Consider the following 22,863-nt stretch of genomic DNA (forward strand, 5'->3'; position numbering starts at 1 on the left):
ACACACACACACACACACACACACACACACACACACACACACACACACACACACATAGCCAGGACTTAAAAGGTGATCCCTGAGATGAAGTCTCCAAAACTTCCTCTCCTCTTCATTCTATATTCATGCAATCCACCTAAAACCACTCAACCAACCACTCAACAACTCAACCAACCAATCAACAACTCAACCACTCAACTAACCATTCAACCACTCAACCAACCATCTAACCTGCCAAACAACAAAGCCAACCAACTAACCACTGGGTTCCCGATGAACCGACCACACACATGACACTTGACGAGCTGAATCCCACCCTGGTGTTGTTGTTATTCTAGCCTGTGCTAACAATGTTCTACTCCCACCATGACCATCAGTCACACACGATCAAAGCCGTCTCCAACCTCATTCTCCTCATTCCCTCCCTTCCTCCCTCCCTCGCTCCTCATGTATGTTCAGTCGGCCTCCCAGTCTTTCCCTTCCCTCTCCGCAGGGCCGTTTACACAGAACTTCCCCTTCTCTACCCATGGAAGTGGCGCTGCGGCCGTGTAGGAGTAGGGCTGTGGTGAAAGTATTTGGGGAATTTACTCTGAGCAAACCCCGTCTGGCTGCCTGGTCCCGCACTCCGCATGGAGCTGATCGACCCAAATAAGGCTGGGCTCTCACCAGACCCCAGAGGAGGAGAGAGAGGGGGCATAGAGAGACAGCGAGGCCATGCCCTATTAAGGATGTGGTTTCCTTTTCCTCCTCCTTTCTCTCTCTCTCTTATTCACTCCCTGTCTCTCTCTCTCTCTCTTATTCACTCCCTCTCTCTCTCTCTCTCTCTCTCTCTCTCTCTCTCTCTCTCTCTCTCTCTCTCTCTCTCCATCCCTCTCTCTCTTTTTCATAGGGCAATGAAGTCATTTTGCTCTGACTGGACCTTTTAAGCCAGGCACTTTGCAGAGGGAGGATCCTGGGTTGATATACAAACAAACCCTCGCCTGGTCACCTAGTCCTCACTCAGCCCAACACACAGCTACAGCCCGCAGACTCTACTGCTATTCCTTCACACAGTAAGTATGCTGTTCCTACTACTTTGACTGTTTCTTTTTATCCCTTTACGAACACTCCTCCGGCTGTAGGTAGGATACTTTATGATGGATCGTGTACAGGTTGTATCAGCCGGTCTCCTGACCAGCCAGTCAGTCAGTCAGTCAGTTAGTCAGAAAGATACTGAGATAGTTAATATGTATGTTAGCTACTCAGAAGTATAGTATACTTTAGCAGATGATCTGCATAATGTCCTAGATCATGTAACATGTGCGATTGGTGAAGGGACCGACTGACTGAGTTGCAAAGTAATTTTTGTCAACTTTTTCTACGCACTACTATTTGGGCATTGACATCAGTCAATGATGGTACAATCTGTCTTTTTTATGTTATTCAATAATAAGAGGTCATTCAATAATAATACGACTACCTTTTCCCAGCTGCATTTACAGTTTGTCACACAGACAAGTTATCATCATGCATTTCAGAAACAGTACTTGGGTTGTTCCCGAGAGGATGGGAGAGAAAGGTCAGACACTCCATTTTTGTCAACCCTGGAACTGTAAAAGTCACCTACCGTGGAACAAAGGATCCATTTATTATATTTAATCAGCATTTCTGATCGCAAGTACGCAAATACACATAATGAGGTGAGCTGAATTGCATGCGACACGATTATTTTATGACTATAAATGCACATACATGCACATTGGTGTCAGTAGCTGATCCACCAGGGAGAAGGACTGTGTTTGGGGTACAGGACCGACCATGAGAGTGAAAGACCGGGGCCAACAGAAGTTTCATTTTATCAGGGTTCAGCAGAGATAAGTACTCGTCCCAGCAGAGATCTGGCTCAATGACACGGATCTGCTCTCTGCTCTGCCAGCACAGTGGCAGAGCAGGCTGCCCAGAAGACATCGAGAAATCCAAGAAATGACAACCATCCATGCATAGGGCCTATGTGTACAAATATAAGGACCGTTGTTATGTTTCGATGTTGCGTTTTATTGCGTTGCTGGAGGTGGATTTTTGTTTTGTTTTTATAAATGAATGGATGAGTTGCATGAGTGTTTTCAGCGTGCTCGCAGAGCATCAGAGTTCACTGGTTAATCTACTATAACTGATTATGTAGCTAGCGGTTAGCCCGTAGCCTAGCCCCTGTAGAGGATCATCTACGGGCCACGTTACCTCATCTGCCATCAGGCCGGCAACTGTGTGGCCACAGCCCTCGGCCTGTGGCCTGTGGTCTGTGGCCTGTGGGTCTGTGGCTCTGCAGTGGCTTTTCCTGTGCTGGCTTACAGACCAAGCGTTACCATACCAACCGGGAAACAAACGCAGCAGACACAATCAAAGCAGGGATGGATAAGGTCATGTTTGGACAGCCAGTTCTGTGCTAACCGAGTTAAGTTAAAGAAGGGTGAGTACTGTAATCGTGGCTTCCTCATTAGTGAGCGGGCAATGCTGGTTACCATAAGTATGTGTGATGACTGTGTTGGATACAACCTGGGAGACACCGGACCAAGACCCCGGCACAGCAGCCTGTTGAACAACTGTTTGAATTATTGTGAATTATTAGGAGTAGGCTGGGGTCCAAACCTATAAATTGCTCCCAGGGCACACAGGGAGGAGGATGGAAACTATGCCCCGACTGACTTGTCCTCACAAGAGCTCTCTGCTATCATTATTGGTTGGAATGAAGTCAGGAATTATGGATAAAAAAGAACGATTTGGAGACAAAGAGCAGGAGCTAGAACTGACTCTCAAACTCTGAAACGATCAGATTCTCAGACACTCAGACTCTCCTCCCCTCCTCTCCCCTCCCCTCCTCCCCTCCCCTCCCCTCCCCTCCCCTCCCCTCCCCTCTCCTCTCCTCCCCTCTTCTCTCCTTTCCTCTCTTCTCCTCCTCTCCTCCCCCTCTCCTCCCCTCTCCTCTCTTCCCCTCTTCTCTCCTTTACTCTCTTCTCCTCCTGTCCTTTACTCTCTTATCTGCCTCTCCTCTCCTCTCCTCCCCCCTCTCCTCCCCCTCTTCTCTCCTCTCCTCTCCTCTCCTCTCCTCTCCTCTCCTCTCCTCTCCTCTCCTCTCCTCTCCTCTCCCCTTCCTCTCGTCTCCTCCCCTCTCCTCTCCACTCCACTCAACTCCTCCCCACTCCTCTTTGGGTAAACTACATTGGTTTCAGTGCAAACTATTGTTTGCTCTACAAAGGGCAGAGTGTTAGGATTTGTAATGGTTGTTAACTTAATTCTTTATGAAGATAGAGCGCAACATCAGAAGCTTTCATTCTTCTAAACGGGGGGAGATGGAGAAGGTTAGAGACAAATAGGCAGAGATAATGATAAACCATTGATGATTTAAAAGATTACCTCAACATTTGAATATCACAATTTTGAACAACTGCTCCCATTGAAAAGTAACTGTACCTGTATTCCTAAATTTTTTATTTTTTGTCCAAAACCTACCTGTAGGTTTCCAGGTTAAGGAAGACATTCGTAAACCTGCCCTTTAATAACCTCCATCTGAATCCACTGCCAGACTCAAATGACAATGTAGTAAAAAAAGAAGAACAAAAAGAAAAAGAAAATAAATTCAGAAAAGTAGCAGTTGGCCAAGACAGAGTCTGAGCAACAGCCGTTTGACAGATTTAAGTGTGTGGATCTGTGATTTGGTTTAAATGCCTGGAGATTACTACCATGTGCTGAGGTGTTTTGTATTTGAAAGATGAAAACAGCCTTGAAACTTGTGGCCGCTGTGGCCCAAATTTGCAAAAGATCATAGCGGTAATCATGATTCAGGAATGACGGCTGGAAAATAACATTTTGAAGGATAGAAAAACAGTTTAAAGCAACTCATTAATCTGGTGCAGAAACTGGTGAGACCAGTGGGGATATTCATTCATCATCTTAAGAATCAAGGTATCCACCCTTCAACTTTAACCCCCCCTCCCCTTCCCCACTTCCTTCAGGATAGCATAAAGTTGAAGTGACCTGACATCAAGATGGCAGCACAGGTGATGGTGCAGACAGCACATTGATACAGGCTTTGCACTTGGCTGTTGCCCCAAAGGCGAAGCAGTGTGGAAAAATGCTAGCAGAGATGTTGGTGTATGAGTGTATGTGTGTGTGTGTGTGTGTGTGCGGGGGGGAGAGAGAGAAAGTATGTGGAGATTGGCTGCATGTCACAGAGCTCCCATTGTACACCACTTTGGCTCGGGCGGAGGCCTTTGTCAGTTGAACTGGTGTGCATTCGGAGACGATTCGGCTACTTTGTGCATTTTGTTTCTGCATTGGCCAAGTTAAGGCCTTGCTTAACGTACACGCCTTTATGAATCTCTGTGCTTTGAATACACGCCCATGTAGCTTACGAAGCTCATCCGTTATGTTGTATGCGTATTCTTCAGGGTGCACATGTGTGTTTTATTGGTTGAAATTTGCATGCCTCATTTTAATGTTCCAGCTGTTTCTACCCTCAAGAAATATTGGGTGTAGGAGATGGAGGTCGTGAAAATAAATGAAAACAATTGAATAATTAAACACCCTAGGTTAATTAAACACCCTAGTACATGCAAAGTGTGCACACACATCACTTGATTAAAACAGTATGCATAGACCTTATTATAAAAGATTCCTGTCTTTTAATAATCAATAACCCAATTCAATCAATAATACAAAATATTAATGTGGATGATTCTCTTTCTTCTGTTCACACCTTGTCCTTCACTCCCTCTCTACCTCTCTTTCCCTCGCGTCTCTCTTGCTTTACCCTCACCCACAACACCCACTATCACCATGCCAACGGACCGTCCCTCCCCTTCCCTCCACACCGCCCTCCTTCTCTCCTCTTTCCTCCTCCACCTCCATCCCCCTCACCCCCTCACCCCCTCACCAGGGAGCTGGAATGGCCAACAAGGGTCCCTCCTACGGCATGAGCCGGCAGGTCGCGGATAAGATCGCCAGTAAGTATGACCCCGAGCTGGAGCAGATCCTGGTGGAGTGGCTCAGCCGGCAGTGCGGCTCTGGCGTGGGCAAGCCCGAGGCGGGGAAAATCGGCTTCCAGGCCTGGCTGAAGGATGGATGTGTGAGTTTCACGGCCTCCATAGGCCTCCATAGGCCATGTTTGACTCCAATCGCTAATGCTCATTTCTACTATGTACCGCACAGTGAGACAATATTCGAACGTTGTTTTTCGGTTGCACCACGCCCTCATTGCCACTCCTACCCCCACCCGGACACACCCCTCCCTTCAGGTGCTGAGTGAGCTGATCAACAGCTTGGTCACCGGGGACAAGCCCATCAAGAAGATCGGGAGCTCCCCCATGGCCTTCAAACAGATGGAGCAGATCTCCCAGTTCCTCACCGCCGCCGAGAAGTACGGCGTCATCAAGACGGACATGTTCCAGACGGTGGACCTCTGGGAAGGTACGGGACTTACCCCCTGACCCTCCGAGCTCAGGGCCTTCCCTGCTCGTCCGTCATATACTCAGCAGTAGAGCGTCCAGTACCCGGGACGTCGCGGTGGCTGGAGATAGGGCTAACTGCTGCTGCTTGGCTGTTTTTGTTTTGCTGCGTCGACAGGTAAGGACCTGGCTGCCGTGCAGAGAACCCTCTCCGCTCTGGGCAGCTTGGCCGTCACTAAAGACGAGGGGACCTACCAGGGCGACGCCAGCTGGTTCTTCAAGTGGGTGCCCCTAAAAAATGACCTCAGAGAGGAGATGTTGATTTTAACATATGATGCTGGATTCTATTTTGAATTTTTAAGTCCATTTTTGTACGGTGACTACATTTCCAATGCCCCTTTGCAGGAAAGCCCAAGAGAACAGGAGGGACTTCAGCGACGACCAGATGAAAGCGGGCAAGAACGTGATCGGCCTGCAGATGGGATCCAACAAGGGGGCCTCTCAGCAGGGCATGAGCTACGGGAGCTCTCGACAGATCCTCTGAAGCCCCTGACCCCACAGACGGCCCCAAGAAACCCTTCCTCTCGAGATAGCTGGCTTTGTAGTCTGTGGTAACACCCGTAAAACCCTCCTAGTAACCCCCCACCCACTGTCCCTAGCAACAGCCCCACATAGATGAGCAACACCACATTAACCCCCCCCCCAGCTTCCCCCCAGCCTTTTCTCCCCTACAGATCTCCTCATAGGTTCCGCGTACTCAAAACCTCTTAACCAATCCTAACATCTTAACATCTTCAGTGGTCTCGATCCCGCCCACTCAAAACCTCTTAACCAATCCTAACATCTTAACATCTTCAGTGGTCTCGATCCCGCCCACTCAAAACCTCTTAACCAATCCTAACATCTTAACATCTTCAGTGGTCTCGATCCCGCCCACTCAAAACCTCTTAACCAATCCTAACATCTTAACATCTTCAGTGGTCTCGATCCCGCCCACTCAAAACCTCTTAACCAATCCTAACATGTTAACATCTTCAGTGGTTTGTGGTTAACAGAAGCAGCGTGCCACGGCCATCACATGTTACTTTGAAACTAAGCTCAATCACTTCCTTCTCATGCACCATGAGGACGATGAGCAGGACACACAGAGGACCCCTACCACATCATTCATTGACTGAACTCAGCATTGACAGAGGTCAAGGCGTCTTTAAATCCAGCCCCGCAAATAATGATTATAATATCCGTATTGAACATAGTTCAATGCGGAATGAGAGGACAGAGGTCGTGGGTGATGTACAAAATGTGTTCCTCTCGCTGATACAATTCTCAGTAAGATCAAATATTTCTTTGAGATGGCTTTACATGCTGTATCGGCACCAATATTTTGTACATTGTCTAATTAAAAGAATGACTTTGAAATACATCACGTACTAACTGTTGAACTGTTGTTGTTTTTTATACTAAATGGGAGTTGGGCCACAATACACTTGGTTGTATGCTACAGTAGGGTGTGACCAGTGTTTAAGCTACTGCTGACATGGATGGAGACAACTTCTTATCAAGGCTTTATTTACATACAGCTCACCTGGGATTTCCATCAGCTATCACCTTTAATCCAGAAACTCCTTTGCATAGAAAACATTTAACTCAGTTTGATATAATTAGATGACCCAGGCACAAGGTGTGTGTGTGTGTGTGTGTGTGTGTGTGTGTGTGTGTGTGTTATATATATAAACATAAAAATACATACAGTATTACAATTCTGCACATTAAACTTCAAGGTCTCTAAAACTTCAGACGTCAAAGAATGAACTCATGAGTGAAAGTCAAAATCAGGCGCGTGCCGAACACACACACACACAATTAAAACATCTTTATATAAATAAGGGTACAGTAGTGCACGTCAAATAAAGTCCAAGGTGACTGTTGTGATAATTCGCATCGTACATTCAACACCCCTACACCCCCTGTCCCAATTCTCAGCCTGATTCACCACACACACACACACACACACACACACACACACACACACACACACACACACACACACACACACACACACACACACACACACACACACACACACACACACACACACACACACACCTACCTACCTTCCCTTCCACATAATAAACCCATACACTCACACACACACACACCATGCCCCTCCAACCATACTCAGTCATTCCATCCAGAAGGCCACATCGTGAAGGAATGCAGGGCAGGTGAGTCCAGGTCCACCCTGACGGTCGCTCTCCGTCTCAGCCCACTGAGCGGGGAGAGTGACCGAGCAACAGCTTGCAGAGGGCAGCAGGGGTGAAGAGGGAGTGGGGGGGGGGGGTTCAGACCCTGAGAAGGTGCCGCGAGGCGTGTACAGCAGGTTAAAAAAGAAGACCCAAAAGGTCAGCGGCCAGCGCCTGGTGCTACGTGGCCACTCTCTCGGCGGCGGCGGCGGCTGGCGCCTTGGCCTCAAAGTCCAGCACGATGCCCGAGTCCCGGTCCTCCTGCTGCTGCTGCTGCTGCTCCTCCCCCTCCTCCTCGTCCCCGTCCTCCACCGACACCCAGTCCGGCCCCCTGTCCCGTTCCCGCCGGCGGAGCCTGTGGGTCCGGGGGCGGGCCCCGCCGCCGCGGCCCCTCCGCCAGCACAGCAACTCCTGGAGGTCCAAGTGGGCCAGCCCCACCTCCAGCGTGTAGTACAGCGACCAGAAGAAGGCGAAACAGCCCAGCAGCAGCAGGAACTGTGTGAGTGCGTGTGAGTGTGCGTGCGTGCGTGCGTGTGCGTGGCCGTGTGTGTGTGCATGCATGGTTCACGCGATAGGAAAGAATGGTGGGGTGGGGGAGAAAGAATACACAAGTAAGATGGGGAATCCAGAAACGTATTTGCATTCCGTCAGCAACACTGAGCAGTAAATAATACGGCCGTTACCGCGGGCGGTTACACTGAATGATCCATGAACGAAAACGACTTGCTGGCGTGGATCAGCCACATATCAGGTTTTCACTGTTTTGATTGGCTTACCCCCCGTTTGCAAACGCCTTCATTGAGTTAGACAGAACCAGACAGAGCCAGAGGAAACGGAGATGAAGTCTGAGTGTGTGTCTGTGTTTACGTGGGTGCGTGCAAAGGAGTGCGAGTGTGTGTGTGTGTGTGTGTTACCTTGAGGTTGTTGGAGGAGAAGGGGGTGAGTGTCTCTGGGGGGACGTCCAGGCCGGGTGGGCAGGGCAGAGAGAAGTTGCTGTCTAGGTAACGGCCGCTCATGGCCTCTTCCACCAGCCTGTCAGAAGCCCCCCAGCCATTCAGAGTTCAAACCACCACTCAGGGATACCTTTTTACATTGGGATTGCGTGTATTTGTATGGTCTGTAATACATGGTATGTCTTTGTATGCATGTGCAAGAGTGTGTGTGTGTGTGTGTGTGGGGGGGGGGGGGGGGGAGGGTCTGTGTGTGTGTGTGTGTGTGTGTGTGTGTGTGTGTGTGTGTGTGTGTGTGTGTGTGTGTGTGTGTGTGTGTGTGTGTGTGTGTGTGTGTGTGTGTGTGTGTGTGTGTGTGTGTGTGTGTGTGTCCTGACCTCTGTCTCTCCTTGACCTGTCGGTAGGTGAGCGAGGACCCATACAGGGTCAGCTTCCACTGGGTGAGCGTCCCCGTGGCAGCACACATCTTGGGGGTCGGCGTCTCTGTGGAGCGTAGGGGGGTCAGTCTCAGTGATGCCACGGCTATTGGCGCGTCCTCACGCGTCCTTATTGGGCCCGCACCAAACATTTCTCTCACATGCCGTCAATTAATCAGTTGAGGTAAAACTCTGTTTTTGTGGAGGTAAAATATGAATCAGGTTTCTGCATAATTTCTTGATTTAAGAAATATGTGATAGCGTGTAGTAGTGTGTAGCATGTTTGCTTATTCAGTCTTAAAAATACAACTTCTCACCGCCGTGTCAGCTGCTCTTTCCATGCTGCTTCTACCACCATATAGCTGTTCCCGTCCGGGGACAGCTATATGGGGCGGGGGCGTGTGCGAATGACTCAGTTGCGTCTTCGCTTAATCAATTATCTTTCTCTTCACATGTTCTTTGTATGTAGTGGCATGTGTCCATGCATGAATGATAACTGTAAGGCCTGATGAAGTGAATTTATTATAGGTACCTTTTTAACTCGGTTTGATCATATTTGTTGGATGATAGGTAAAAACCCCCGTCTGTGCTTCATGTATTGGTATGTACCAATTTCGGGTGGTCTGTCTAGCATATATATGATATAAGGGATGTGTGTTAGTTGCAACGGGAGACAGAAGCTAAACTGTGTCGTCTTATACCCTCAGTTGTGTGAGGTATGGGACAAACCCTAATTGCTAAAGCTTTGAGGGAACAAGTGCTTTGGGTTGGCTGAATGTAGCCTTAGTCTTTACTAATTGTTAGTTTTTCTACTATTTTCCTTTTTCTTTTCGCCATTTTTCACACATTTTTGTACCATGGATGCCTAATTACTCGGGTTGGAAGAAGAATAAATCCAATCAACGTAATTTTTGCCTCACTGCTGCCTTTTTGTGCCATTCCTAAGACCCTCGACAAACTACCCTTTGACGCTCACCGCGGCCCACAGAACCCCCAGAGGACAGCACCACGGCTCTAGGTCCCACAGAACCCCCAGAGGACAGCACCACGGCTCTAGGTCCCACCGCGGCCCACAGAACCCCCAGAGGACAGCACCACGGCTCTAGGTCCCACCGCGGCCCACAGAACCCCCAGAGGACAGCACCACGGCTCTAGGTCCCACCGCGGCCCACAGAACCCCCAGAGGACAGCACCACGGCTCTAGGTCCCACCGCGGCCCACAGAACCCCCAGAGGACAGCACCACGGCTCTAGGTCCCACCGCGGCCCACAGAACCCCCAGAGGACAGCACCACGGCTCTAGGTCCCACCGCGGCGCACAGAGGACAGCACCACGGCTCTAGGTCCCACAGATCCCCCAGAGGACAGCACCACGGCTCTAGGTCCCACCGCGGCCCACAGATCCCCCAGAGGACAGCACCACGGCTCTAGGTACCACCGCGGCGCACAGAGGACAGCACCACGGCTCTAGGTCCCACCGCGGCCCACAGATCCCCCAGAGGACAGCACCACGGCTCTAGGTCCCACCGCGGCGCACAGAGGACAGCACCACGGCTCTAGGTCCCACCGCGGCGCACAGAGGACAGCACCACGGCTCTAGGTCCCACCGCGGCCCACAGAGGACAGCACCACGGCTCTAGGTCCCACAGAACCCCCAGAGGACAGCACCACGGCTCTAGGTCCCACAGAACCCCCAGAGGACAGCACCACGGCTCTAGGTCCCACCGCGGCCCACAGTGTGTGTGTGTGTGTGTGTGTGTGTGTGTGTGTGTGTGTGTGTCTCTGTCTGTTTGTGTGTGCATGCGCGAGGTGTGTGTCTTACTGTGGTCCACTATGAGGAGTTTGTATTCGCCCAGGGCTTTCTCTCCCCAGCAGCGCACCGTTGAAAAGGTCCATTCCTGGTAGCCTGAGGGGTCCCTGTAGACACACACACACACACAAACACACACACAGCTAGGATATAAGCTTTATAAACACATGAAAAGTGGACATCAAGCACACATCATTCTTTTTTTAAATGCGCGTGTGCGTGCGTGCGTTACCGGTCGAGGGCACGACGAGCCCCGATAAGTGACGTCATGCCGCTGGGGCACACCAGTGTGATCTCCACGTTGCCGCGGCACGGATGGGTGATCGTCATGGTAACGGACACGTGCTCCAGAGTCTGCATGCCGGACTGGCTCAGGTCCTGGGTGGTGACTGGAGGCGACGAGGGAAATAAAGAGTCAATGCCAGTGAGCTTGTCACATCTTAGCACCTCCGACAAAACACAACGTTTCTCTGTCCCTCGAGGCGTCATCCATCAGTACGCTTCTCCATCATCATCATCATCCTCATCTATCTGGCCTGGTTCCCAGTGGGAGAAGCAACCCCTTGGTAATTCCTGGGCTCTGCCTTCGCCTAGTGAGGCCTGGCGCTGCCTGACCATGTAGGGCTAGCATACAACACATGGTCAGTCTGAGATGATCGGGGCAAAGGAGCTGGTGACAGTGGGAACTGTGTGTGTGTCTACTGACACACACTTCTCTCTGTGTATAATAACAAAAACAGTATTTGCTAAAACATAGCTCCTTTGGAAGGCAACCAGGAGGTAGAGGAGAGAAACACTGGGGACTTAAAAAAAATCTTTAAAAAAGCAGTTTTGTATTTGCTGTGTTGCTTGCACGTATAGGGTAAATTCAATGCAACAGTGTCACCCACAAAATGACATTCCCAGCCGTTTCATATTTAAAAATGGGCCAAACCATCAACTTCCCTCTTGAAAGGGTTTCCTCCAAGTGTCATGGTTCATATATAAAGTGTGGTGGTTAAAATATGTTGTACGCATATGCACACGCAATCGCATATGAAAAAGCTGCCTTGCCCTGGAATGAGGGAAGGGCATGAGGTAAAATTGCTGCCAGCCTAGAACACATAGCAACCAGAGCAAACACAACAAACTTCAGCCAGCCCCACTGTAACTTTGTCACTGGAATTGTCCAAGCAGAAATGTGGGCATCAGGGGACCAACCACACACAGAGCATCGGCATCTATTTCCCCCCTTTCCCGCTGAATGGGAACAACATGTTGCGTGAGATTTTAAGTATGGCTGCTCAGTTGAGAGTGGGCCCAGTTCTACCGGAGGTAATGGTGTGTTACACAGAATGTTCTGGGTGTCATCCCTGATGAACTTCAGCTGTGGGAGCCTCCACACACACACACACACACACACACACACACACACACACACACACACACACACACACACACACACACACACACACACACACACACACACACACACACACACACACACACACACACACACACCAAAAAAGGGAGGATGTACAGGGGACAGTCAAGCCGGAGGGGAAGAAAAGAAAGATGCTGTTGCCTATTTCCCTTGCGTGTTATAAGTGTTAATATATAAAGCATAATCCTCTATCAGACACGAATATCAAAAAAAAAATATTCGGACGGAGCTCGCACGTCCACACACACACATAGTGAGGACATCGTAAAAGTGTTTCAAGAGCAAAACCATCTCTTGGGACGCCCATATAAACACTGCACATGTTTACTCCCGTTCTCTCTCGATGACAGTCCTTTTTCAGTAACAGTGATAAAACGGGATAGATTACCATGTGGAAGATCATATTAGGTTATATTAATATCTTTGAAACAGAAAAATACTTTGGTTTGGTACAGGGTACAGAGGTAAACAGAAAATAAGCACAGCCTACCGGGGAGAGTCTGACATCCCAGCCACTAGATCTGTCAGAAGAGTGTACAGAAGAGTGTGCACAAGGACACAGTCAACTGGAGAACGTGCCCTTATACGGGCAGGCTGCGTACAGCCTGTTCAGTGGAGGAGAGTCCTGCCAATGTAACACCATGTGTAAAATAAAGAAAGAAGGAGGGAAATGAGGACGGCCAGACAGACAGTCCGAGAGACAGAGACAAACCAAATTACCATTCCAGGTGCGGGTCAGAATGTCTGGATAGGTCAGGATAGTCACATCCCCCTTCGGTACCGGGCTCTGATAAGACAATAGGAATGGCACCGAATCCCACACCTGGCACACACACCACGGAGAGGGAGAGAGAGAGAGAGAGATCTAAATATATGATAGTACAGTACATTATATAGACATATGAAAGTATAGAACATTATATGGACATATGAAAGTATAGTACATTATATGGCCATATGATAGTATAGTACATGATGTACACTATATGGCCATATGATAGCATAGTACATGATGTACACTATAAGGCCATATGATAGTATAGTACATGATGTACACTATATGGCCATATGATAGCATAGTACATGATGTACACTATAAGGCCATATGATAGTATAGTACATGATGATGGCCGGTACCTTGGCAGCGTTGACCATCCTCCAGGCATTGAGCAGGCCGAAGCCGTGCTTGTGGCTATGGTGGAAGCCGGCCCCGTTAGCCCTCCAGTCAGTGCTGTTATCGTACTGTGAAGACACACAGCCCGGCCCCCCCCGTTCAGAGCCCGCCTGCTGCCCAGGCCTCTACTGTACTGGCAGCCAACACCTGGATAGCAGCCTGGCCTGGGCACAGTGTGCGGTAGACGGCTTTCAGTTCGACTGGGATATCGTCAGAGTTACGGTGAGGGTTAGGGGACGTTTCCGAAGGGTCTAGGAGCAGTAGCAGAGGGGAACTCGGGAGCAGGGGGGCGTATCCGCGGCCAACTGAAAGCCACAGGTCTTTTGGCTCTCACTCCTCGCACATCTGGCTTACGGATTCTAGAGTTGATGCTACGTATTTTGTTACACAAGCCAGTACTGGTTCGTACCTCACAGCTGCGCACGGGACTACAGGCTTCTGCATTGGATTCATTTTCAACCGGTGCAGAGGTCCCTAGCTAAGACTAGAGTTTAGATTCTCTGCCCGAGCCGGAGCCGACCGGGACGATATTTCCAACCACTATCCTCGGGCCGGGTCGGGCCGGGCATTTGATCGAGCGCTTGTATCATTTTATTTATCTTTTTAATTTCTCTTTATTGGCCTAACCCGAGGAGAAATCTATGCCATGAACAGAAATATTATAGGCGTATATATATTTAGCAGAGTAGGCTAGGGGACCGACCTTGGTTGCTGTGAAGATGATGATGTGCTGGACGTCCCGCCAGGTCAGGCAGGGCCGCACCTGCAGCATGAGGGCCACCATGCCCGCCGCCAGGGGGGCCGCAGCCGACGTGCCCGTGTGCCCGTCCGTGCAGCCCGTCCCCTGCTGCATCGACCAATCGGACGTCACCTGTGTGGGGAGCGCATTGATTAAGACGGAAGGAGAGGGGAGGGGAGAAGAAGACATTACAGGATCTGGATGGAACGGAGACGGACCAACAGAGGACGCATAGCACAAAACCAAAAGAGGGAGAGTCTGAAGGGGACCGCTCAAGATGTGGTGCAGCTGCCCGCGTTATGAGAAAAGCCCAATTAGGAGGGCCACAGACAAACAGTGCCTAGGTGGTCCCAGCCCATTGGCAGAGAGCCCAACCCAAACTGTTAGTGGAGGGGGCTTGTGCATTAACACGCTCGCTCAAATACCCCAGGTGTGCATTCAAAATGTACACGTCTGATACTAGTCCTTCTGGCTCTGAGACTAGAGTGCCTAGTCTCGGAGCTCTTCGACCGAGCCGAGGCACTGAACCCATGTGTTAAATATGGGCACCCCACTCCAGGCTTCACATTGTTTGTGTACAGTTAATAGAGGCCATAAAGCCTAATAGCACTGTGAGGAGAGGGTGGGGGGGCGGTGCAAAGAACAGACAGGGGGTTGTTACAATTAACAGCCACTGTAAAAACCAAATCAACCACAGGAGAATGACCTACTGGAACTACTACCTAGAACTACCCTGGATTGATGCTCTCCAAATTAAAGGTGTATGTGAGGAATTGAGTGGCAGCAACCAGAACGGACCGGGCACGACGGAATAATATGAATCAATCTGTTTGAATTAGTGATTAATCCCATGAAAAATAAGAATGGTTGTGTTTTTGTTCCCTTCGATTGAGCCCCGTGTTTGTACATAGGGGGCGGGTCCTCTTCCACGTGGGCCGCCGGGTTGCACTAGTTTACACCTAATCCTACGCACTGCACCTTTAAATTACCGACGCATTCCCAAAACGGGACCATCTCAAAAGCTCATCTTCCTGCCTTATCTTCTTGCTCAGAGGGGGCGGGACAAAATATCGATACGAAGATACACGGTCGCCCTTCCTCGTGTGATTCGAGAATCGATACACTGGTCCTTAATATCATATAATATAATACTTTTTGAGAATTTCTTTTGCATTTTTATTCTTTATTCCTGATGAGTTAGACAGGAAAAATCGCCCCAATTATGAATATTTTAACGAATAAAAAGGAAACTTGAACTGAAGTTATCTTACCAAAGTTTAGCAACTGAAAACCGTTGTCCGTGAATAAAGACCGAAATCCATCACATTACCGTTTCAGTTATTTTGTATTCATTGTTAGACAGATACAATATTGTATACATCATTGGAGGTTTGTCTAACAATATATTGATGATTGCAGAATCGCTATATCGCGCTATTATCCGTATGGCGTATCGTGAGGTACCCTGTGATTCCCACCCCTAGCATGCATGCGTGGGACTCGCTGTGTGAACACGTAAGAGGTGGGCGATATGGCAAAAATATGAAAAATAAATGAAATTCAGGCATGATCACAATACACGGCCTTATCAGGATTATTTTTCATGTTTTTCTCTGTCCGTCGGTTTTCAGGAGTGCATTTTTGCTGTTCAATGAAATGGTACCAGATTTTTCTATAGTACACTGAAACGCATCCTTCAAATTTATTTTAAATTAGTAATCAATCAAACTCTTTTTTTCTCATTATTTTCATCCATGCAGGTTTTTCCATGATAAGATGTGAATAGTCCAGCCAAACGGAGCCCTGCGTTGCCACATAGACTGGCCCCTGTCACATCGAACAGCCCTAGTGCACGTTAGCATGCATCAGGACTGTATCTGGAGACTCACGATGCTCCTCAGTTCTTTCCTTCCACTGCTGAACGTGACCGCCAACATGGACGCACACTCCTCTGCATAGAAGGGCATCTGTCCCTCCTCGTCCACCGCCCCTGAACACACAGCGGATTAAACACAGTGAATTAAACACAGTGAGTTAAACACCGTTCATCTGGGCCTCAAACACATTCCCCAATGGAAGAAAAAATACAAAAAGACTCTTACCAATGGTGATGGTGTAGATGGAGTTGGCATAGCCGTCGTAGTTGCAATTGTCGTTATACTGCCCGCCGTTACCACTGGCAACAACGAAGATGCTGCCGAACCCTCTTCGGCCAGCGATCACTCCGTGCTGCAGCGCCGCCTGAAGGGAGGGACAGATCAATACTTGATGCTGCATCAATTCATTTTATTAAGACCTCTGTAAAAATGCATGGCATAGAACCAGGGGAAATGATAACCCTGATTAGGATACATCATAATAATATAATACCCTTTCTAGATCACGTCAGAACTGACTTTAAACACGGCACACTGCTGCAGAGTTATAAGTACACAAAGGAAAAAACAAAGGGGAGTTTGATTGTTTCAAACCATGTACAAAAATAAAAAAAACGATGAATGAACTAACAGAACTAATGAGTACATGAAAGGAGTGTATATGTCCTGATTCAAGGGTCGTGAAATACAAAGTGAAGAGTAAGAGACAATACCATAGAGTGGTGCTCTAACCTAGAGGAACCTTACAAACATTACCATTATAATAGTAGAGCAACACTTACAGTATAGATAAATATGGTCCAAAACACAGTGCTCATCGGTTTTTAGACTCAATAAAAAGCATTTTGCATCTGTGCTGTCCTCTGTTGGACAAAGAGGGTAGTGTGCGAGATCCCCCCTCACCTTCCCCAGCGGGTGGGGTCCGTCCACAGTGTGTCCATCGTCGTCTGGACCCCAGCTACGGACCACAGCACAGTTCATCAAACCGGCAGTCTCCAGAACAACACCCTGCCTCAATCTCTGCTATGTTCGTTGAAGATCGAGGGAGGTCCGTTTTATTATTGTGATCACGAATTACACTTCCGCATTCTTTCCAAACGCATAGTTGCAGTTATGATATTTAATTAATAGTCGACTTGTAAAGTGGTTTAAGTTCAGCCAAGTTTAATTCTGGATAATTGTGTTGTATCTTGTAATAACTTAAATATACAAAAAAGCATATTTATAAAAGATTTTAGAAATATATTCTAAAAGATTTGAGACATTTAAAATGCAAACTGCAACGCATCTCATCTGCGGTATTGTTTTAAATGTTTTTGCCCGATCGCTGGCAGAACCGAGTACTAGAAATGGAGGTTTTGAGCAATTAAGACTAGGACAGGGGCTTTGACACCTGCAGCTGTAGACGTCGTTGACCTGGTAGTGTTTGTTGAACGCCACAGCCTCCATGCTGTCCGTCAGTGGTCCGTCCAGCACTCTGATACCTGCATACGCAAACACAATGTAAAACACACAGTAAACTGGAAATGAGAAAAAAAAATCTTCATTGCGGACCCATTCCATAGACCCTTCAGATATTCAGTAGTGTGTTCTGCAACAGGAAAACTGTTGAACAATTACAAAAAAAGTGTCTGCAAGGGTTTTCTAATCATCAATTAGCCTTTTAACACGATTATCTAAACAATATACCATTAGAACACAAGAGTTATGGTTGCTGGAAATGGGCCTCTGTACACCTATGTATATATTTCATTAAAAATCAGCCGCTTTTTCCGCTGGACTGTATCTCTGATTTGTTGAATGTTATCTTCATTGAAAAAAATCTGTGCTTTTCTTTAATAAATAAGGACATTTCAAGTGACCCCAAACTTTTGAACAGTGATGTATATTATTATCGAAAGGAGGACGCATTGGAAATCCCAGGATGTAAAACAGAAAATGTATCATTAATTCCATGCAAAAGAATATTGAATATAATTCTAGGTTCATCTTGGGAATGCAAACAGAATCAAGTGAGAGTATAAAGTCGGGCTGCTATGTTGCACAAAGTACTGGTGCATATGGTCACAAACCAATCGAAACACCTCAGCCAAGCATACCTGCCACCTTGCTCCCGTAGGCCACGCCCACGGCACAGAAGCTGTTGTTGGGCACGGCGGCGATCTCCCCAGCACAGCGGGTGCCGTGGTGGTTGTCACCGTGGGCATCCGGATGGGGCATGGGGTCGGGGTCGTTGGAGTTCAGGTCATAGCTGCCCTCTGGACTCTGGGGCAGAGGTGGGCAGAGGAGAGCGGCGGGGGACTCAGTTTGAGTTCTGAGTTTTCACTCTGACGATTTGACAGCCCAGAGAATGAACAAACATGCAATGGCGTTATAACACACAACTCTGTTGTGAAAAGTCATTTTGGAATCTAAACCCGTGTCATTGAATAATTTAACTGCAAAGAGAATGCCAAGCAAGGCTGGTACGATTATCTCTTCAAGATGAACATAAACAAGTAAAGCGAAATGTTTTACCATGTCGAAAAATATGCTAGGTGTGCTAAAGCAGTAATGTGTTTAGACAGAGTTGTGCATGTGTCTTTTATTATTATGATTTTTTTTGCTTCATGCAATGCCTGTACTTGTATGTACTGTGTATATAAGTATTAACAGTTGGTTATGATGTCATCCTTCACAAACCTTCCAGGTGAAACTGGTTTCCAGCGAATAAGAGAACCTGCATTAAATTGGGATATGGGCCAGGGAAACTATTTAAGATTAATCTAAACGGCTGCTGGAAATACAGACAAACAGCATTTAGGGCATTTAGCAGACGCTTTTATCCAATGCGACAGTTCCTACACACTCAGACACCGATGGTGGAGTCAAACATGCAGGGAGACAGCCAGCTCGTCAGAAGCAGTCAGGGTCGTGTGTCTTGCCTATGGACACCTCGACACTCAGCTAGGCGGAGCCGAGTACATACCTATCCATTTAAAGGGGACTTATTATACCACCAGGTGTGAGTGTGATTAGCCTTACAAGCCGTTTCGAAAATCGGCCTAATATGACATCACTAGTGGGTGTGTCCACCTAGATCTGTGCTGGATAGATTAGCAATGTTTACTTCAGTCCACTGGGTAGGCTGGTAGATAGATCTATCCAGCACAGATCTAGGTGGACACACCCACTCGTGATGTCATATTAGGCAGATTTTCGAAACGGCTTGTAAGGCTAATCACACTCACACCTGGTGGTATAATAAGTCCCCTTTAAAAGGCAACCCGCTATACATCCTGAGCTAAAACGATCCCAGACACAAAAGGAAAAGAGACAATGAAACTGAAAAGCAGAATTGTAGTCGAAGAAGGACTAGTACTAATAACTTAAATGGTGATTTTTAGTTAGTTCTTGTCTTTTGTACTGGAGAAAGTCCATTTGTCAATTTGTTTTTGATATTTATCAATCTTTTTGTTAATTTATTTATTTGGAAGAAAAGGTTTTTGAAACTCGTCTCTTGATAATTCGTGGACCTGAACACAACCTCCTTTTGAAGACTCAAATTATTCGGCCGTTTATGAAGTACTCACAGGTTGCATTCATAGGCTGTTTCATAATCGGTCCTCACAGTAGGGTACAGAGACCGATTACAAAACAGCCTATGAATGCAACCAAGGCACTACTTCATAAAAGTCATAATACTTAGTGTTTGTAGAATTTGAGTCTTCATTATTACAAAACGATACAGCAGCTCTAGTTAAGTAACATGAAAATATTACATTTTATAAAAGCATTTCTTAACACTTAAGGTTTTATCAGTTACAGTTTTCTTAGCTATTCGGAATATTGCACCCAAATCTCAAATAACATGTTTCAGTGACTTAAAAGGTAGTTAGTGATTAATGATGAAAACAAACAGTTCTCAGTAGTGCACTCAGACTTTTGGACCACCACCTTTCCCCCCAAAGTCGCCCGCATGCCAGACATGGCCCAGACCAATCAATGGTGCAGCGATAAAAAAAAGTAAAACGTCCAAAAGTAACGTTTGCCTTACATAGTTGGGCTGGATGTCCTGCAGCGTGTGCTCCACTCCGTCATCCACCACCACCACCGTGACCCCTGTCCCAGTGATGTTGCGCTCCCACAGGCCCGTCACGTTGATGTCCATGCCCTTTCTCTGTTTGTTGTGCTGCAACACGGACCAGGGCATACAGAGAGGAGGTCACACGACAGAAAACCATAAAAAACTAAAAGGAATGATGATTGGTAGCACTTATATGATGATAATAATAATAATAATAATAATAATAATAATAATAATAATAATAATAATAATAATAATAATAATAATAATAATAATAATAATAATAATGCTCAGTCAAAAGTCTAAAAAGTTTATTATTCTTTAGTAAATGTTGAACTTATCATTAGCCAAACATTAACATACATGTCCATCCAGATGTAGGATGGATAGATATTTGTTAATGATTAGTTCATCCTTAACTAGAGGCATATATAAATGAAGACAAAATGTTCCCCGATTATTCTATTGTCTTTCTACCAGAGCAGACACACTGATCTAAAATCCAGGCCCTCACCAAGTGCCACTGGTTCGGGTAGCGGGGGTCATTGAAGGTCATTGCCCTCTTGGATCTGCTGAGGACAATGTCCTTGGAGTGCCACAGCACATGCGGGTGGGCTGCCAGCAGGTCTCCGGAGTGGGCCCACTTGTCTGCCCAAGCGGTAGCCCCCAGCCTGGGCTTTGAGGCACACAGGAGGTAGTGGCCTTCCAGCTGTCCGATCTGACCCCGGTTCTCCAGTCCGACCTGTTCTGCCACCTGAGGGATGAGGGAGTATCGTCAGGACAGGATGGTTTGGTCGGCCTGTTGTGCAATAACATTAACCAGTATTCATTAACCCAGCCACAGCCGAGAAGCGCATTAGAAAGCGTCCACAAACAGGCGACCCATTCAAGGCCTCAGTCTGCGAGGGCCTTGTTTATTACTGGTGGTCATGATGACATATTCAACCATGATGTGCATTTGAAGCAAAATTCAAACAGGAAATGAAACTCAACAAGGAATTGCGTCCATCTCCAAAACAATGCATGACGTGGAAGCAACTCAGTACACAACGCGTGCATATTTGATCAGGAGGGCGAGTTGTTTAGGCACAGAATGCAAAGATACGAGGGGGGGGGGGGGGGGGGGTGTTGATAGAAATTTGGTATCATACATGTTGCTGCCACCATCTCCGAGACCAAGTCAAAGTCTGGTCCTTTGCACCTCACTGCATCATCTACTGTACATGCATGTAGACATCACCGGGCTTGAGCTTCAACCTTAATGTGTTTTACACGTGATCCTTGAGGTTCCTCACCTTGTCTGCAACCACATCGAGATCCACGAGAAGTCCGTCCTCCTGGGAAGAGCTGAAGCTCAGCCGCACGGCCCAGGACTGGCCCAGACCACAGGACGGGGGCGGCAGGGGAACGGACGAAGAGAAGGATTCCGATTGGAGGTTGAGATACAGCAGGCAGGACGAGGACAGAAACACCAGTAGGAGGAACAGGGAGAGATAGGGCGTTGTCATGGCAACCGAGAGACAAGCGGAGGGTCGTATTAGCATCCCCACGTCATCTGAACAGCAACCTGGAACAGCGGGAGACAAAACACAAAAAAGCAATGAGAAGACAACAATACGAGAACCAACACGACCATCATCATATCAGAAAGTGGACCAATCCATTGCTGAACATCCACAACATCACTCCGGCCTCACACTCACCACGACCGCACACACAGAAGACACTGGTAGGTCGTGAACAGTGTATGACATCTAAAAGCTATGCATAATGCCATTAAAAGAAGGAGGATGAGTCCTGGTCCTGCTCTGGCTAGGCAGCAGGGTAGGACAGCTCCCAGTGGCCCAGATAGTCCACCTCTGAGTGGACGTGAGTTACAGAATAGATATCAAATAACACCCATTCACTCGATATGAGACAATCCTGCGATACAATAAAGGTGGGAACGTGGTTTGAGACAAAGGTGGACGTGTGGACCAAGGCCAACTCGGATGGGTTCATGATCATGAGTTTCCAAGACTACTGTTAAAGCAGATCTACAACCTCACAAACAACACGATTCAACGATTGTTACTACGTTTTTCATTGACAAGTTTAGTGGCTCACGGTACTTTATACGTTAACGTCGTTTACCTTTGATCTGAAAACTTCCCCTCTTGTGTGTCAAACAAGCTTGTCATCTCATTTCCGCATAACACAATTTTGTTACGCGTGACGTTATCGAGGGACGTACGACGTAGTAAATAGATTCACGTTGACTGCTGTACTCCATCCGAAACACCAGAGGGCAGCATTATAGCTCAAAACATGTACAGCAATGGTTCCCAACCTTTTTTGTTCAAAGGACCGGCATATTCATAAAAAAAATAAGCCTGGTATTGCAGCTGTTTAAGCGGGCTGTGGACGGGTCCCTCAATTCAAGGGGCCCAGAAGTATATCTCCGTTCACTCCAATACAAGTGGGGAACAGGAATGTGTCTCAGCAAAAAATGTCTGGATATCAATCAAAGGCTCATAATTATCTTTATACCATGTACTAATAAAAATTAAAGTTTTCTCTTTTCAAAACACTACCTCAAGCGTTTTATTAGCCTTTGTATTTATTTATTGCAGGATAAGGAGGGGTAGGCAGCTGAAAGGAGTCGTAGTGAGACTAATGTTATTTCGGCCCGGCATAATAATTGTTAAATAATTGTGTAATTTAAAGATCAGTACAGAATCATCGGGGGGGGGGGTTTAATTTATAC

General features: G+C 47.4%; 2 protein-coding genes across 4 annotated transcripts; one reads left to right on the forward strand and one right to left on the reverse strand.

Moving 5' to 3' along the window:
* Positions 1-919: 919 nt before the first annotated feature.
* On the forward strand, positions 920-6,850 carry tagln (transgelin). The gene is made up of 6 exons (XM_060074120.1): positions 920-1,052; positions 3,990-4,034; positions 4,913-5,101; positions 5,271-5,442; positions 5,599-5,701; positions 5,826-6,850. Exons 2-6 carry the CDS (start codon positions 4,023-4,025, stop codon positions 5,962-5,964), a joined length of 615 nt encoding a protein of 204 aa, XP_059930103.1. The 5' UTR covers positions 920-1,052; positions 3,990-4,022; the 3' UTR covers positions 5,965-6,850.
* A 122-nt stretch (positions 6,851-6,972) lies between these two features.
* On the reverse strand, positions 6,973-22,366 carry pcsk7 (proprotein convertase subtilisin/kexin type 7). 3 transcript variants are annotated; one of them, XM_060074117.1, is made up of 17 exons: positions 22,251-22,366; positions 21,413-21,684; positions 20,632-20,871; positions 20,088-20,222; positions 18,151-18,316; positions 17,445-17,535; positions 16,955-17,009; positions 16,277-16,415; positions 16,064-16,164; positions 14,139-14,306; positions 13,399-13,503; positions 12,982-13,084; positions 11,071-11,227; positions 10,851-10,945; positions 8,991-9,096; positions 8,578-8,695; positions 6,973-8,158 (listed from the first exon to the last, which is right to left on the reverse strand). In XM_060074117.1, the coding sequence occupies exons 2-17, from the start codon at positions 21,659-21,661 to the stop codon at positions 7,844-7,846; spliced, it is 2,343 nt and encodes a 780-aa protein (XP_059930100.1). In that variant the 5' UTR covers positions 21,662-21,684; positions 22,251-22,366; the 3' UTR covers positions 6,973-7,843. The 3 variants fall into 3 exon arrangements, with proteins under 3 accessions (XP_059930100.1, XP_059930101.1, XP_059930102.1); XM_060074118.1 differs by having other exon boundaries at positions 22,224-22,352; XM_060074119.1 differs by lacking the exon at positions 22,251-22,366 and adding an exon at positions 21,821-21,970.
* Positions 22,367-22,863: the final 497 nt, after the last annotated feature.

This window comes from Gadus macrocephalus, chromosome 16, assembly GCF_031168955.1.
Source record: "Gadus macrocephalus chromosome 16, ASM3116895v1".
Classification (NCBI taxonomy): domain Eukaryota; kingdom Metazoa; phylum Chordata; class Actinopteri; order Gadiformes; family Gadidae; genus Gadus; species Gadus macrocephalus.

Excerpts from the sequence above, each read along its gene's own strand:
- tagln (XM_060074120.1), top strand. Across the intron at positions 5,102-5,270 it reads CCTGGCTGAAGGATGGATGT|GTGCTGAGTGAGCTGATCAA; the intron begins GTGAGTTTCACG and ends CCCTCCCTTCAG. Across the intron at positions 5,702-5,825 it reads GACGCCAGCTGGTTCTTCAA|GAAAGCCCAAGAGAACAGGA; the intron begins GTGGGTGCCCCT and ends GCCCCTTTGCAG.
- pcsk7 (XM_060074117.1), bottom strand. The coding sequence starts at position 21,661 with ATGCTAATACGACCCTCCGCTTGTCTCTCGGTTGCCATGACAACGCCC. Across the intron at positions 16,165-16,276 it reads CATCTACACCATCACCATTG|GGGCGGTGGACGAGGAGGGA; the intron begins GTAAGAGTCTTT and ends CTGTGTGTTCAG. Across the intron at positions 10,946-11,070 it reads GCTCGTCGTGCCCTCGACCG|GGACCCCTCAGGCTACCAGG; the intron begins GTAACGCACGCA and ends GTGTGTCTACAG.